The sequence below is a fragment of the Trachemys scripta genome, chromosome 7 (genome assembly GCF_013100865.1).
Source record: "Trachemys scripta elegans isolate TJP31775 chromosome 7, CAS_Tse_1.0, whole genome shotgun sequence".
NCBI lineage: Eukaryota > Metazoa > Chordata > Testudines > Emydidae > Trachemys > Trachemys scripta.
Window position 1 is genome coordinate 123167253 of NC_048304.1, and position 17394 is coordinate 123184646.

General features: G+C 42.1%; 1 protein-coding gene across 2 annotated transcripts in view; it reads right to left on the reverse strand.

Annotated features, from left to right (window-relative positions):
• Window positions 1-17394, reverse strand: part of SUFU (SUFU negative regulator of hedgehog signaling) — a 130789-nt gene that overhangs the window by 112683 nt on the left and 712 nt on the right. For both annotated transcript variants that reach the window (XM_034775224.1, XM_034775223.1), the window contains exon 2: window positions 12667-12801. In XM_034775224.1, the coding sequence (XP_034631115.1) occupies window positions 12667-12801 (135 nt within the window). The remainder of the gene's footprint in view (window positions 1-12666; window positions 12802-17394) is intronic.

Genomic DNA, 17394 nt, shown 5'->3' on the forward strand with positions numbered 1-17394 from the left:
CCCATCTTTAAAAAAGGGAAGGAGGAGGATCCGGGGAACTACAGGCCAGTCAGCCTCACCTCAGTCCCTGGAAAAATCATGGAGCAGGTCCTCAAGGAATCAATTCTGAAGCATTTAGAGGAGAGGAAAGTGATCAGGAACAGTCAGCATGGATTCACCAAGGGCAAGTCGTGCCTGACTAACCTAATTGCTTTCTACGAGGAGATAACTGACTCTGTGGATGAGGGGAAAGCAGTGGATGTGTTATTCCTTGACTTTAGCAAAGCTTTTGATACAATCTCCCACAGTATTCTTGCCAGCAAGTTAAAGAAATATGAGCTGGATGAATGGACTATAAGGTGGATAGAAAGCTGGCTAGATCGTTGGGCTCAACGGGTAGTGATCAACGGCTCCATGTCTAGTTGGCAGCCGGTTTCAAGTGGAGTGCCCCAGGGGTCGGGCCTGGGGCCGGTTTTGTTCAATACCTTCATTAATGATCTGGAGGATGGCGTGGACTGCACTCTCAGCAAGTTTGCAGATGACACTAAACTGGGAGGAGTGGCAGATACGCTGGAGGGTAGGGATAGGATACAGAGGGACCTAGACAAATTAGAGGATTGGGCCAAAAGAAACCTGATGAGGTTCAACAAGGACAAGTGCAGAGTCCTGCACTTAGGACGGAAGAATCCCATGCACTGCTACAGACCAGGGACCGAATGGCTAGGCAGCAGTTCTGCAGAAAAGGACCTAGGGATTACAGTGAACGAGAAGCTGGATATGAGTCAATAGTGTGCCCTTGTTGCCAAAAAGGCTAACGGCATTTTGGGCTGTATAAGTAGGGGCATTGCCAGCAGATCGAGGGACGTGATCGTTACCCTCTATTCGACATTGGTGAGGCCTCATCTGGAATACTGTGTCAAGTTTTGCGCCCCACACTACAAGAAGGATGTGGAAAAATTGGAAAGAGTCCAGCGGAGGTCAACAAAAATGATTAGGGGGCTGGAGCACATGACTTATGAGGAGAGGCTGAGGGAACTGGGACTGTTTAGTCTGCAGAAGAGAAGAATGAGGGGGGGATTTGATAGCTGGATAGGATTTTCAACTACCTGAAAGGGGGTTCCAAAGAGGATGGATCTAGACTGTTCTCAGTGGTACCAGATGACAGAACAAGGTGTAATGGTCTCAAGTTGCAGTGGGGGAGGTTTAGGTTGGATATTAGGAAAAACTTGTTCACCAGGAGGGTGGTGAAGCACTGGAATGGGTTACCTAGGGAGGTGGTGGAATCTCCTTCCTTAGAGGTTTTTTTAAGGTCAGGCTTGACAAAGCCCTGGCTGGGATGATTTAGTTGGGAATTGGTCCTGCTTTAAGCAGGGGATTGAACTAGATGACCTCCTGAGGTCCCTCCCAACCCTGATATTCTATGATTCTATGACGGGGGTTCTGTAATTCTTATGGTAATGTCCAGCAAGTATACTGTTAGGAGCAGCAAGTTTTCAAGCCACCAAGCCATCCCAGACTTCTTTAGGTTGGGATTACAAAAAGCATTTGAATAGTGAAACCGTTGACAAGAATGAAGTCATACTTTGGGGAGCTAGAAGAGAAAACTATTCCCACCTACAACAAATGCCCTTTCCCTATGAGCAATGGTGGATATTTTCACAAGACCTCTGTTTTTAAAATGTGAACTACAAAGAAAAACTAATCAAACAGCAATAACCTCAGAAGTTTATGCAAGTTATTGCCACAAAGCAGACAGAGGCATTTAGAAGAGATTTGAGGTTAAGGCAGTTGATTTTTCCTTTGCACTTTAATGAAAATGTCTTACTTCCTCCTCTAGGAGGAAGGAGACTTTCCTTCCTGTCTGGCATTTGTGTGTGTGTGTGTATATATCTTTATCTCAAATCAAGCCCATCCACACAACTGGAGAGTTTAATATGAGCCACTGTCCAGCAATGGAAGCTGAGCATCTTGTTAGGTCCACTCTACCTTTTAAGCGCCTATAAACCTTCTTATTCAGTTAGTGCTATTCTTGTTCCTCCATCAACATCCAAGAGAATCCAGCTTTACAAGTCATGGGTATGACTGGGTCTCATCCTTAGAGATTACTCATTGTGTTCCACCTATTAGTGCTATTTCTCTACTAGTATACCTAGTTCTCCCTCCATCTCCACTCCTCCCCACCAAAAAATTTCCCTTCATATCTTTTCATGGAAATCCAGCCATCCCCTAAGTATTCTTTTCTCTAACATGCACCAAATCCACTAGACTTTTTCTAGTTGACATGGACCTGGGTCCTAAAGCTCCAAGCTGTCATTTGAAGAAGTTGAATTCCCAATCTCTTGCCCTGGGCTGACAGATGGAGCATGTTGAATGAGATGGGACAGCTCTGCCTCTCTGCACCAGTGACCCATCAGAGAGATTCTGAAGGAAACCCTGCCTCTCTCAGAGGGAAAGCATTTTGGATGAACACACACAGGCAGAGGATCTGCTGACAAACATTCAAGTCGAATTTTAAGGAGAGAAAAAAACGATTTAGCAACGTGCAGTCTTTCTTCAGCCCCCTTCATTGTGTGTCAGGAAAATGTTTTTGCGTTGTAGAGAAGATGCTTATCCTACCAGGATGCACATGCAGATGTGCTGCTGATTGGGAAGCTGGCTTTGCCTCCAGCAATGCACAGCTATAAACCTAGTTACATTCATTTGATTGAAAACAGACCACCTTATAAATTCAAGGACTGGGCTGTAAATGTTATAATTTCTCTCCACACTTCAAAAAAAGTCTAATTTCCAAATCCAACACAATAAGAATGTGCTTTGGTTCCAGCCTCTGCACGCACACTTACAACAGCACAAGACAGACTTCTCTGTAGGTGGCCCAAGACGTCTGCATTATTAATGGAGCTAGCTACCTCAAACAAATGAGGTTTTGAAACCAAATACGCTGGGGGGGGGGGGGGGGGGGGGAAGGGGGGATGTTTCCACATGGTAACCATAGCTTCAAGGAAGGTCTACCTCCAACACAGAATCAGAAGTCTTAAAACAGCCCTAGTGCATTACCTCAGTGAGGTATCTGAAAAAGTTATTTACGGAGTGTGCGCGATGGTAGGTGTGATGCTTGGTTTAAATGATTTTTTCAGATGTATCAGATTTGCTTAACTAAGCAAACGTACAAAGAATAAAAACGATAATTCATTAGGCATATGGATTCCGCCCTCCCTTGCCCCACCCCTCAGGCAAAAGCCTGAATGAAAAGAAGAGCATTACCTTGAAGGTCAATATCCGATAGATAGGCAGGGGAGGAAGGGGGAGTTCCAGAGTAAGATGCCCTCCTCCGTAAACTCAGACTCCTTGCCTTCAGTCCCATTAACTTGGATGTAGGACAACTGACTCAAGCTCCTCCCCCTCAGTTGACCTTAATACTCATCTCTACATTTCCCCCTCCTCTGTAGAGGATGCTGTCTCAGGTGAGGATACCCAGAAGAAATACATTATTGGATGTACTGGCTAAAGCTCAATTCATGACAAGACAATGCGATGGTGGTAGAAAGTGGGAAGCATTTGAGAACAGGCAGAAATCTGTCAGAGCAATACTGAGCCTCCAGAATTTTACTGGACTTACTGCTTTTCTTTAACACGCATATCTCAACATACTGGTCAGAAACATTGTCCATGTTTTTGCCAGCCAAACAACTGCAGCTTCCTCAGATACGGACCCAGTCATGAAGCATCATGCTCTAGTCATCTCAAGGCTGACTACTGCAGAGTGGTCTACCTTGGCCTGGCTGTGATCACCACAGGGTAAAATGGAATCTTGACAACTTAAGCAGAATGAATGACTCATCTTTCCCCAAGGCCTTGCTATAATAATGGAGGCCACCAACCGGCCTACATTTTTTTTTTTAAATTATTATTACTACTATTCTATCCCTGCTATCAATAGGAAGGAGCAGAGAATTTGGTTCCACAATGGATACAAAAGGTGCTATTCTTTTAATGAGTGCTCAGAAATTCCAGCAGTGAGCACACTATGAAGACATAGATCAGGAGTGTCAAATCCCATAACGAAAACCTTAAATTCTGCACTCTCCAATTAATGGGTGAGGAGGAACAGAAGTTCAGGACTCCATGTCACCTTAAATCCCCAACAGATTTCCCACTGATGTCAACAGCACGTTTGCACAAAGACCAAGGATAGAATATGGCATGGACTTCATTTAGTAACTACAATTTATTTGGCCAGTACTTTACATGTTACAGTTCTGGGCAACTGCATTTATATTCCCCTCCATAGTCCCTCCAGGGCACCCATTCTAGGCTCCCAGCTCCTCAGCCGTCACCTCCCTTGGGTAGAGACCTGCTGCACAGCTCCCCACCCACACTACGATATCCCCAGCAAGCCAGACTGCCTAAAAGACCAGCCAGTATCTGTGCTTTGCTTTCTCTCCAGAAGTTATAAACAGGATAATTAATGTGAAATTTCTAATCTGCAGTGGAAGTGTTCTTAAAATCAACAACATGTGCTGGGTCATCATCTGAGACTGCTATAACATGAAATATATAGCAGAATGCAGGTAAAACAGCAGGAAAAATACAATTCTCCCCCAAGGAGTTCAGTCAAATTTAATTAATGCTTTTTTTTTTTTTTTTAAACGAGCATCGTCAGCTTGGAAACACGTCCTATGGAATGTGGCCGAAGCATGAAGAGGCATACAAACGTTTAGCATATGTGGCATGCAAATACCTTGCAATGCCGGCTACAAGAGTGCCATGCGAACACCTGTTCTCACTTTCAGGTGACATTGTAAATAAGAAGCAGACAGCATTATCTCTCAAATGTAAACAAACTTGTTTCTCTTAGCAACTGGCTGAACAAAAAGTAAGACTGAGTGGACTTCTAGGCTCTAAAGTTTTGCATTGCTTTGTTTTTGAGTGCAGTTATGTAACAAAAAAAATCTACATTTTTAAGTTGCACTTTTATGATAAAGATTGCACTACAGTACTTGTATGAGGTGAACTGAAAAATAATATTTTTATCATTTTTACAGTGCAAATATTTGTAATCATAAATATAAAGTGAGCACTGTACAGTTTGTATTCTGTGTTGTAACTGAAATATATTTGAAAATGTAGAAAAACCATCCAAAAATATTTAATACATTTCAATTGGTGTTCTATTGATTAATGGCAGTTTTAATTGCACTGTTAAACATGATTAACTCAAATTGCAATTAATTTGAGTTAATCACATGAGTTAACTGATTAAATCGACAGCCCTAGTTTACACTAGTGTAAGTGATGGATTCTCTAACTTGAAGTCTTTAAATCATGATTAGAGGACATCAGTAACTCAGCCAGAGGTTACGGGGATCTATCACAGGAGCGGGTGGGTGAGGTTCTGTGGCCTGCAATGTGCAGGTCAGACTAGAGGATCACGATGGTCCCTTCGGACCTTGACATCTATAAAACCCGCCACTGGGTTTTCCCCCTGGTTTTAAGTTCATAACAGTCTCTGATTCAGAACAACTGAGGATAATTCAGTCTTGGGCCTTTGATCTTGGCCTCATGCAGCAGGTGATCAGCAGACAATGGCCCATGCCTCAGGGGATGGCTTCAAAAGGCTGGGGTTTTACATAACCGGAGGTGGCACATTTGCCTTCACCTGCCCGTAGATATTCTCTAGGAAAACCACTAAACACTCAAAGTCCATTCTTAGCTGGCACATTGTTCAATATAGTCCTTGGAACCTTGAGGTCTCACATGTGTCATATCTTCCCCCTCAAAAGCTTACATACAAGACCAGCCCACAATAGTACATAAACCATTCACTTAATACAATGGACTCTAAAGATACTTAATTAAGGTCCCAAAGATATTGCTGGTAATTGCCGTCACACTATTGTTGCATTCAGCAAGGCAAGTGTGCCCAACTTTAGAACCAGCAAAATTTCTATCCTTTTTCTCCCCTCCTCCCCCAAGTCACTCCTCTGTCTGACAATCTTTATTTCCTCCCCTAGCAACACCTGGCTCTTTACTCAAACCACCGTCCCTATTCAATCCACTAAAATAGTTACCAAAGAGTTAATGCTAAAGTGTCATTTGACTTGAGAGCTAACACCCTAGTGAAATGAGTTGAAGGCAGAAAGAAGGTTACATCTCTGGACTATTGTTTTAAGGCAAACGGAGGCAGATGTGTCTGCATTGGTTAAGCTCAGTTCACACATTTGCACATCTTCACAGCCATGGAAGCTAGAAATTCTCCTGGAATCACAGGCTTGAATCCAAACCAGACTAACTTCATTTTTCATGATTTCAAGGCAAATACTATACAATGAATTTCATGAAGTTTGTGGGCAGATCTTTCAAATGAAAAACAAAAAAATTCTAGTGTCTTATCTGTTCTAAATGGACATTTCTCCAACACCACTTTTCATGGGTTAAGCCTATCTCACTACCTTTCGGTGTCCTAGCTGTCAGATTCTGAATGACACCGTTTAGCCAGAACACAATGGAACAGTATTCCGGTTCCACTACACCACTATGCCCCACCCCCTGAAGTATGGGGGTGGGGGTGGAGTACCAGGCTGGTGGGCTGACACTGCAGTTTAAGACTACACCACTGCACAGTCTCACTTCATCATTTGCTATATTTCAGTGGTGCTTTATGTAGTTTGTAAAGCACTTGGGGACTCTTTAGGACCTAAATTTCAGACTCTGGGCTGCCAAATTGAGGTCAGAGGAGTTATGTGAGGGGTTCCAGAACTAAGAGGCCCACTAAAGAGACACCTGTCAGCGCTATCATAATGTACATTCAGGCAAACTCACAAGGGGAAGACGGTTCTCACTGACAGGAGAGTGTACTGATTGCAACTTTCAAAATACCAAAACTCCGATACCAAGACAAAAACCCCATCAAATTCAATAAGAGCTTTAAAGAAAAATTCTTTTCCTCAATCCCATATTTGTTACTGCTTCCAGTTTTTGCACCTTTAATAGCCATAACTACCCTATCAATTCACCTGGTCTGTATGAGCAACTAGTGCATGCCATGGAGTTCTTAGAAGCTTGCACATACCGTTACCTTTAAGGAGGGAGGTGCCATGCATAGAGACAACATGTTGTCCCAGCATGCAATGCTCCTTCTTGATAAGAGTGGAGAACAGCTCAAATCAAAAGGAGCATTGCAAACTGGTACCTGTGGTCTCAGCAGGTGGTGCTGTGCATCTGTATTAGAGCTGATTTGCATAAAACAGATGAAGGCAGCTGCAATTTGCTGCAGCAATTAGACTTCTGCCAAGCTGCCAGAACAGTCCCCCATCTGTGTGTAGATCAGGACACAAACTTCATAGTTTAGGAACTTGTATTAAAAACACCTGAATATGAGAGCAGTATTTGAGTTCTCCTCTAGAGACAACAAATGTTAAAAAAAAAAAAAAAAAAAAAAAAACCCACACACCAAACCACACACACACACACACACACACACACAGTCCTGATATAAATTTTGTTTTCTGCTGTGACTCGATACCATTTCTTTGCAGATTTCATACCAGATTTCAACCCCTTCAGGGTTTTTACAGAACGCAGGTCTCTTGAGGGGATAGCAGCATACCCCCAGTAGTTTAACAAGCACTTGAAAAGAGGATAAGGGGAATCTTGTGCTGAACTGCAGGCCTGGGAAATGGGAGATATGGCTCCTCAACAGACCCTGTGTGACCTTGGGCAAGTCACCTCCCCCTTTGGGAAATGGTGATCGTCTTCTCTTTTTTCCACCCTTTGTTTTGTCCATTTCAATTATGAACTCTTTGGGGGCAGGGCCTCTCTCTTACTGTGTCTATACAGGGCCCTAAACTCAGCTAGATCTTTAAGTGCTACTATAAAAAAAAAATAAAAATAATCCATGTGGAAAGAAGGCAGTGTATTACAAAAAGGTAGATGAATTATTGGAATAGAGGTTATTCCTCTTTGAGCAGGATGTAGATTTGTGTGACCTTGCAGTAGACTTAGAATGAGATTTAAATAACAAACAGATAATACCAATGTCTATTTATGCATTTTTTAATTTTTATTTTACATTTTCACAGCTGCAGGAAATTATGGAGGGAATCAGACAACGGGTGACAGTGAGGCAATTTAATGACAGCGGATACTGAGATTCAAAAAGTTAAAGCTTTATAACGGTTAAAACACAAGTTTCAGCATCACATCAATATACAAAATATCCTTAAACCAAAATCTCATAAGTCCTCCAGCAGCATTTTTCTTACTTTGCCTTTGTAAATTTCAATTATTATTGATGAGGAAGTGTCCACTGCACCATACACACACAAACCAATGAAAAGACATCTATCAGCATTTACCAATACAAGGCTAATCCTTCCAGGCTATCTTTAAGAGGGTTTCAGATACCTTTGACAGGTTGAATCATACATTCATAAATACAGTTCACTATGCCATTTATAGACTTCACAAAGTTACACATCCAAAAGGATTGGACTCTCCAACACTCTATGGATTCGCTGCTTTCTACAGCAGTGGTGTCCTCCCCTGAAACAAGCTACAAACAAGTCTCAATTTTAAAGGCCGAGAAGCTAAAGAAAGGGGAAAAACCTTTTCAAAAGATTAGGAAGGGGGATCTCTGCTGCCACTCAAGTAGTGCTGCACAGCGATTTAGAAATACCTATTTCCATAAATATAGTTGTGTGTGTGAAGTCCCAATCAAAGATCTCTGGTTCCATAACACTGTCATGATGTAATGATTTAGGATGGTGAGGGCAATCAAGCCACCACAGCTGGTGTCATGGTTGCCATTATACTATGAAACACTGATTGTTTTTCAAATGAAAAACATTCTCCCACTTGAAATTCTTAAATTTCTTCCATGTTATTCCGTGGCTCCTAAAAACAGACCTGTTTTCTAAGCAGAGTATAACCAATATTTAAACAGTGCAGGAAATAGTGCTATTTTAACTGAAAATAAATCTGTCAGCAAGGAGTCACAGGGAGAGCTACACTTGAGACTTTTCAGGTTCTTATTAAAAAATATAAATTAAAGTCAACATGTTCACTTCATTTGCAACATCTGCTTGCTATTTCATTATTAATACACATACGGGGGCCCCCCAATTCAGGCTGGGTTCACTCCTAAAAAACCTTTCAGCTATATTGCATTATAATTGGTCTAAATTGTACAGAATAACAGACGTATTACCAAAAAAGTTGGAGTGCGCTACACTAGGTCACAAGCAGAGAGATTTAAAGGCTTGCACAGCTTTTGGATTGGGGCAGATTTTGTTTAGGAAGAAGACCGTGTATTTTATAACAGGTTAAGCAGGGAGAAGTTATGAAAATGCACACTTCTTAAAAACCTTACAGACTGCTGTGATCTGGTCAGGTCCAGTTCTCTCTGCAGCCTATGGAAAAATTCCATTTGATTTCAGTGGGCTTTGGATTTGATCTATAGTGTACTACCGCAGGCTCCACCTTAAAAAAGGTCTACATTTGTGTGGCAACAGTGAAAGCCATCCAAACTTTAGTTCTACTTTATACCACTGCCACCCTCTTCCATGTGACCATTTTACCCTCTTGAAGGACTCTGAACAGAATTCTTTTGAAGATATTTTCATAAGGACTTTAATAAGTTCACTCCCAAAGAATGAGAGGCTCTTTAAGGCAGGGAAGCCACTATATTTGTTCAGATTGCACACAGAGTGAACTACAGCACACCAGGTTTATATGTTTGTCGAGACACTAAAAGAGTGTTTCAACACCCAGCAGCAGCCACTAAAAGCTACTTGGTGCTGATCTCTTTTTAAAATCTGGCTATATATGTGGTCTTTTGCACTTACCTCCACTGTGCTCTTACCATGTCAATCTGATCATTTAAAGTTCTGTGTTTAGGAGATTTGTATCTTTGATACAGTTACTGTATTTCTAACAAAAGGTATGTTTGGAGATGTGTACCAGTCATGGCCTCTGTGCATCCATGGGAATTAACACAAAGGTGGAGTTTGGTTTAAATGATATTGTAGTGTCTGATTAAGTATAAGGGAGATTAGTAAACTGTTACTTTTTGGAGTTGGTGATTACCCCATGTTCTTTGGGGAGAAGATTGTCAGTTTCTGGCTGTTCTTAGTGATAGACGCTGAATTGTTAATATTAGGATCATTAAGTCTTTCATCTATGGATTTTGAAGGGCTTTACAGAGGACAGCAAGTATCATTATCCCCATTTTACAGACAGGTAAACTAAGGTACAAAGGTGAAGTGACTTGCCAGGTAGGGTTGCTTGAGGGTCCTTGACTGTGCATGTCCTCGCTTTGTAGTGTTTGGAAGGTTGGGTTTAAATTGAACCTTAAAAATCTGAAGTTCGGGATTGAGAGGGTTGGTCCCCAAAGGCCACATAATATTAAGGATTTTTCACCAAAAGAGAAAAGCTAGCTCTCAAATCAATTGGGGGGGGGGGGGGGGGCAGGAAATTGCTCAGAAGCCTTAGTGGAGTGTGCACGCTCCATAAAGAGAGAAAGACTGCTCCCCCACTGCATACCACAGACCTCACCAGACATGGTTCTCTATCACCCTTCATTTGAGCCACAAGAGCTGAATATCTCAATAATCCCCCTGAACCGCAATCCGCAAAATACATCTCTCCACTGAGATCAGCCCATTTGGAATTTCTAGGACAAGTCATTTGACCAGATAAAAAGTTAGAGGGTTTCACTTTTGGAAACTTCTACTTCAGATTCGGAACACTATTTACTAGGTTGCTTCTGGGAAGTTTAGCCCACGGTAGATAGCTTGTCCTAAGAATGGACATTTGATGTTTCAGGTACATCAGCTTGGTTTAGGTGAAGATAGGGTATGTGTTAAAGTCAGGTTTAAGGCTGAAGAGAGTAGGGTCTTTATGTAATGTACTTTTTAATGGATAAATGCATTTATCCAACACATTAGATATCTTTAGGAGGTATGTCAACTCCATACCCTACTCACTACCATTCCTTTCAGGCAGGAGTTTGAGCAAACTGATAAGCATCATACTGACCTCTGAAGGTCAGACCTGGGCTCTGACAAAACAAGCAGCAGCAAGACACCTCTCTGTATAACATGTTAAGGTTTGTGTGTCCAGGATAGGGTCTCTTCTGCCCCTGAGAGAAATATGTCTCTACCTCACCCTCCCTTTCTCCTGATTTGCTCTTGCTTTCTTCTTGGCCTACATTGTTAGTGAGTAGCTAGTAGAGTAGGGTCAATTGGGTCAGTACCAGGCTGGTCAAGGTTTCCAGCCAGGTCTCAGAGATGCAGATGTTTTGTCTAAATTCAGCTTGTGAAAGATACTAGCTTAGCTGACAAGCAACTTTGCATTCCTCAGCAAGATCTTAAAATGTCTGGCTGTGGATACTGCCTCACTTTGCCTGCTGCTTTGTGGATGTGGGGGAAGTTAAAGGAGCTGGCTGTGTGCCTGCTTTGGCGAGACAAAGCACCTGAGTGAAAAACAGCTGGCTGAAACTTAACCCAGGCAAGAAAGAGGAGGTAAGTTTAGATGAGTTGGTGTAGTTGTGGTGGGTCTAAACTAACAATCAAGGGTATTTGCCCTTCAACTGCAAAACACTACAATTCAAAGATTCACTAGATCAACTGTCCCTGCTCCATAAAAGCCAGGTAACAGGAAGGTTTCTCCACCCCTGGCTAGTTAGAAGACTAGGCCTTGGCTACACTTGGGAATTCACAGCGCTGCGCGAGTGTAGTCGTGCCGCCAGCACTGCGAGAGAGCTCTCGCAGCGCTGCAGGCTCCGATTACACTGGCGCTTTACAGCGCTGCACTCGCTGTGCTCGGGGCGGGGGGGGCACTTTCACACCCCTGAGCACAGCAAGTTGCAGCGCTGTACAGCGCTAGTGTAGCCAAGGCCCTAGATACACTACTCTGAGAAGACTTAGCAACCACAGCCCATATGTTTATCAGCTACTGTTGCTTGTTCTACCTATAATTAATGGTCAAGACCAGTAGGGAAAGACCAGAATGAGAACTAGCCTGACTTTTCTTAGCCTGATGCAACATACCTGACAGAAGCCTATCCACCATATCAGAGGCTAAAAAAGAGGAGGGAGAAGGAAGAAAGTAGCAGGAAGAGAGGAACCATCTCCATGTGTGAGCAGCCCAACATTAGGGGAGTGAGAACAGAGACCAAATGATTATTTTCTTATGCTTCTATTTCTGTATCTTGGCACCTTTATATTGAGCGGGATGGGGTCCCAGCATCTACAAATGCCTCCTATGCTCACACACGGATATTAACATTGCCTTCCCAGCTCAAGGAAAGGTGCTCCAACAGCATTTTAAGAAGAAGGTTCTTAACAGGTGATTGGTGAGGGTTTAAGAGGACCACAGTGGAACAGTTTAAATATCATTAAAGTATCAAGCAGAAGAAAAAATAAGAATTTTATCAGAAGTTAAAATAATTAAACGAATAAGTTCACCAATCGCATTCTAAAGTAGGCCCTGGTCTTGCAAGGAGAACTGCATGGTAGATTCCTGCACCCATGAGTTGCAGTTCCCTTTGCACAGTCTTAGACTACAAAGCAAAAAATATGTATGTTTGACCCACAAACAAGATGCCGTTTTACTGTCCCTTACGCCTCCTCATCCACAACATAGACAAAGCACAACATGCAGCAATAGAATCCATAAGGCACTCACTCGTGAACTCTGTTGTCTCCATACAAGTCACTTAACCCAAAGCTGACATAATGCCAGTGCTCAGGAACATTCAATGCTGGGTTTCCCAAGTTCCTGTACATGCTAACGTAGTCCAGAGGATCTGGTCCCCCCAACCTGTAAAAAAACAAAACAAAAGGAAGTTCCAGTAGAATATTGGAGAAAAAAAATTGTAACTGTTTTACATGCTGAGATAAAGGGAATAATCTCAGTATCATTAGTCCCGTATATATATTTTTTTAAAGAAAGCTATGCAGACAAAGGTGAATTTTTCCATGTATTATCACAACTGTCTTGTTATGACACTTTCAGCTGTGCTTTTTATTTTCATAGGAGTCTTGAAAGACTGTCTTATGCTAAATGAATATGAAGTCTGCACAAATGCTGGTATGGGCCTTTTAGACAAAGGCCTGCTTCAAATCACTGCAAGTGACAAAAATGAAATTAGCATATCCGAATTCCCTCTAGAGAAAGTAAAGAATAAGGCCAAGTTAAATCTAGAGTTTTAAGCATAGGAAGACAGGGTGCATGTATCTCATATGTTGAGTGTTTTTAAAGTTAAAGCATGAAACTGTCTGGAGGACCATTACTAAGAGTTCCCACAAAACACCCAAAGATGATTGAAAAATAATAGAAAAATGGTGATAGCAATACTCACACTGCGAACCTTTATCTCAATTCAGAAATGTATACTCCCACTTTTACTAAGTCATTCTATTTCTTAAAGTAGAATTAGAAAAGATTGAGTTTTAAGAGAATATTGCCTATGTTTGAAAGCAAACAAAATGTGAATACTGGAGACAAGAGTCATTCTCTCTGCAAAGTTATGTTATTAATGTCTTCTTAGTACACTAAGAAGATCAATTTAGAATGACTTAAAAACATATCCCACAGCATCAAGTTAAATATTAGAATTGGTTGCATAGTGGAACACTACTTACAGTCAGAATATAGCAACTAGCAAACTATTTAATGGAATAATCCATTTTATATAAAAATGGAATTTGCAGAATATTTTACTGCTGTAAGACAAATAACGAAATTTGGTTGACACTAACAAGGTTAGTGGCCTCATTAGCAATTCGTAGTCACATCTGGCTGTGCAGAGAGAAAGGTAACTCCCCCAAATATGAGAAAACGTGCCAAACTGTTTTCCTTGGTATTTGTACTATCATAAAACAGAAAGGACAGATGAAGACAAGAAGAGACAAGAGGTAAGCCACGTTTATGGAACAGAGCAAGTAGCTGTTTAACCGTTTCCTGTCTGACCTGCAGGGCCGGCTTTAAGCCAATTCACCCGATTCCTTGGAATAGGGCCCTGCGCCTGCAAGGGCCCTGCTGTGGGGCTCTTCAGCGGTGGTGGGTCTGCTTTGGGGGTCCTTCGGTGCTGTGGAAGACCTGGAGCGGACCCCCCCACCACAAAGTGCCGCTGAAGCCCCGGACTGCCGCCGGGTATTGGAATCGGGCCCTGCGGGTCATAAAGCCGGCCCTGCTGACCTGCTTTCTGGTCAAAACAAAAATTCTCTGTTATCCAAAACAAATGTAAAGAGATCCAAACAAAACAAACAAACAAAAAAAAAAGAACTAAAATGGCCACATACAATCATTCCTCTTTATTACACCCTAGCCCCCAACCCTTTGTATGTTGTCTGGTCAGGCCCCAATCCTGTAATGTGTTGCTCAGAGGCATTTCAGAGCCCTAGATTGTAATTTCATCAGGGCAGAGGCTTGTCTGTAAGTACACTCTCCATACTATACAAATAATTCACCAGAACAATCCATATATTCCATAAATATCTGAATTGTCATTACTCTCAGCCTTCCAAATACCTCTTCAAATATTGTCCTCGGCAGGAGTTTGCTATAATGCACACTTTGCAATTGTACTGTAATCTTCATTTCTCTGTATAAAGGTTCCGACACAAAGTTATGATAAATGTAAGTGTTTAGAACTTTTTTGGAAAATTAGAATTGCATAAAGTTACAGCGTTAGCACAGGAAATAAATGTGTTACACCACATTCAGTTGGATAGGGGATGTGAGCAATAAGGTTAGCCTCAGGGAGAAACTGTACTTGCATGAAGAATTCCCTGTTGACCAATGTTAAACTTCCTGAGCTTCCGTCATGGAGAAAGACCTGACGAAGTATTCAGCTAGAGCAGTGGTTCTCAACCTATTTACCACTGAAGGCCCCAATGTGTTATGTGGGCTGCATCCAATACTACCTGTATGGCCCTGAGGATGTCACATAGGCCACAGCTCTGTGCTGCAAGTTGAGAACCACGGAGCTAGAGCCTCCTAAGGGATGATTAGTGAAAGGAGGGAATATGATACATTCATTAGAAAAGGAACTAATATAGCACTACTAGAAAAATGCCTTGAAACTATAAAATGTGTCAGGAAACAGACTGGTGAAAAAGTTAAGCTGAAACAGTCATCCTCAATTCTACAAACTTTGAACACTTTTCTACTAAAGCAAGGAATACAACTAACAATGCTGCTCTATTGCTTGAAGTTTTATGTGCTAAAGGAATGTTCCTTCAGAAATATTTAACCACTTCTCTTAAGAGCAATCATCTGAAGATTACAAGAAGAAAGTTTCCACTCACATAGGTACAGGAGTGCTTCCAAAAATTCTGATAGCTATCTGAATTAATTTTCAAAAATATGCAAATGAAACTTGTTAAAAACACCTGTTGCATGAAATATTTTTCATCCATAAGTCGTCCCGCCCCCCCGCCAAGAGGTATGCATGTCACTTGGTTTTGCTTCATGTTTTACATAGATACTTGCCTTGCTTTGCAAGCCAGAAAACCCATCAACACTGCAATACTCTTTAGAAAAAAAAAAAAAGTTGTGATTTTTTTATACATAATTAAAAACTGATTAGGTTTGCAATATTATTCCTGAGGCACTGAGCTGTTTAGATTAAAAGAAGAAATCAGTGAGACTCAGCCCTCAAGGGTTCAGGAGCTAAGTTACAGATCAACATTACCCAAAAGAACCACAGTGCTGTGAATTCATTGTTCCATTTACTATTAAATTTTATTTTTATATAGTAAATGAAACAATTATTCTCACAGCAAAACTGACCAAATAATATTTTATAAACTACAGTTGGTTAATAACATAGTAAAAGCATCCTGATTTATTAATAACTTAGGCTGGTTAATAATTAATGTGCACATGATACTAAAACACGGTGTGATGTAAAGAGCCACTTGCAACTCACGAGCCTCAATCTAACTATCACTGATCTAGCTTACGGCCCAGAGGGATGAGGGCAGAAGACAACAACATAGGCACGAGTGACCAACAGCAGTGAATTCAGCAAAGTTTTCACAAATGTTTAAAGACTCACATAAATAGGTCATCTCCCCTTCATTACACTGTGTCTACACTAGCCCTTGTGCTAAAATCTCCTCTGGGAGGCAGCTGTGGTGTATACATTGCACTACTGGTGCTCTGTTTGTGCTAGAGGAACTTCCACTGTTATGATGACCACCATTGAAACTGCACGGGTGGTAACAATGGTGATAAACATTAGAGCCTGCCTCAGATTTGAGCACAGAAAAGCAACGGTATCATCCCTGACATTAGCTCCTTTCCCAGGATCTAGGAGGTAGGGCACACAGATCTCAATCAATCAGCACCTTGGGATTTATTTATTCCTAAAAACCAAAGAGAGCTTCATCATCATCACAGATCCAAATCTACCTTCCTCTCACACAAATCTTGTGTCATTCCAGTTGACATTGGCATAAACTGATGACAGAAGAGAAATGCTGACTCCTAAACAGAAGTGACTGGAAATTCTTGTCGCACTTGGAACACTTAAAGGAAGGCATCTAAATCTATATTGCTGTAACTGTAGTGACCTGATCTGCCCACTTACGTTAGGTACCAAACTTGGAAAATGTTAGCCTACACTCACACGGAAAACAAAACAGAACCAAAAACAAAAAACACACACCATTTTTATTCCAAGCTTCCTCAGATATTCAACAATTTTAGATCTACATCCCAGATTTGGATTAGCAGCCAATGAACCTACAAGAATCAGACTCTTCTCCAAAAAGCACTGGTCGATTCTCACAAGAGCAGTGGATCTTTGCAAGGATACCAGTCACTGCCTGGTTCTGTCAGAGATGGGTACAGAAAGAACCACTTTCCTATTTCTACCTAGCCAGAGGCAGACCTGATGAAATTAAAGGGAAAAATGCCAGAATGCGGAGAGCCTTAACTCAACTTTTTCAAAGCACCAGAAAAAGTTCTGTAGGGAAAAATCCTAACCCTGCACCGACCCGGATGACCCACTACCGATTTCCAAACTGGGGTCTGTGGACCCCCAGCTGTCCACAGAGAGGGGACAGTGTGCCTAGGCCTGGCTCTCTCTGGTGCCAAGTGAAGGCAGATTAAAATGAAGAACAAGAGTAGATTGCAAAATTAACTCCCTTGAGAACAATGCACCACCTCAGGACCCCCCCACCCCCTCACAGGCCCAACCAACTCTCCCCACGCGGGGAGCCTGGAGGCCCAGGCAAACATCTCCCTTTCCCACCCAGGGAGCCCCCCATTCAAGGCCCCCTAGACTGGCCCAGCCCCCCACTCACCCAGCCCCCCAACCAGGATCCCCTCAGGGAGCCCAGCCCCCCCCCCCCATGAGAATCCCCCCAACCAGGACCCCCTCTAAGGGGGCCCAGCCACCAC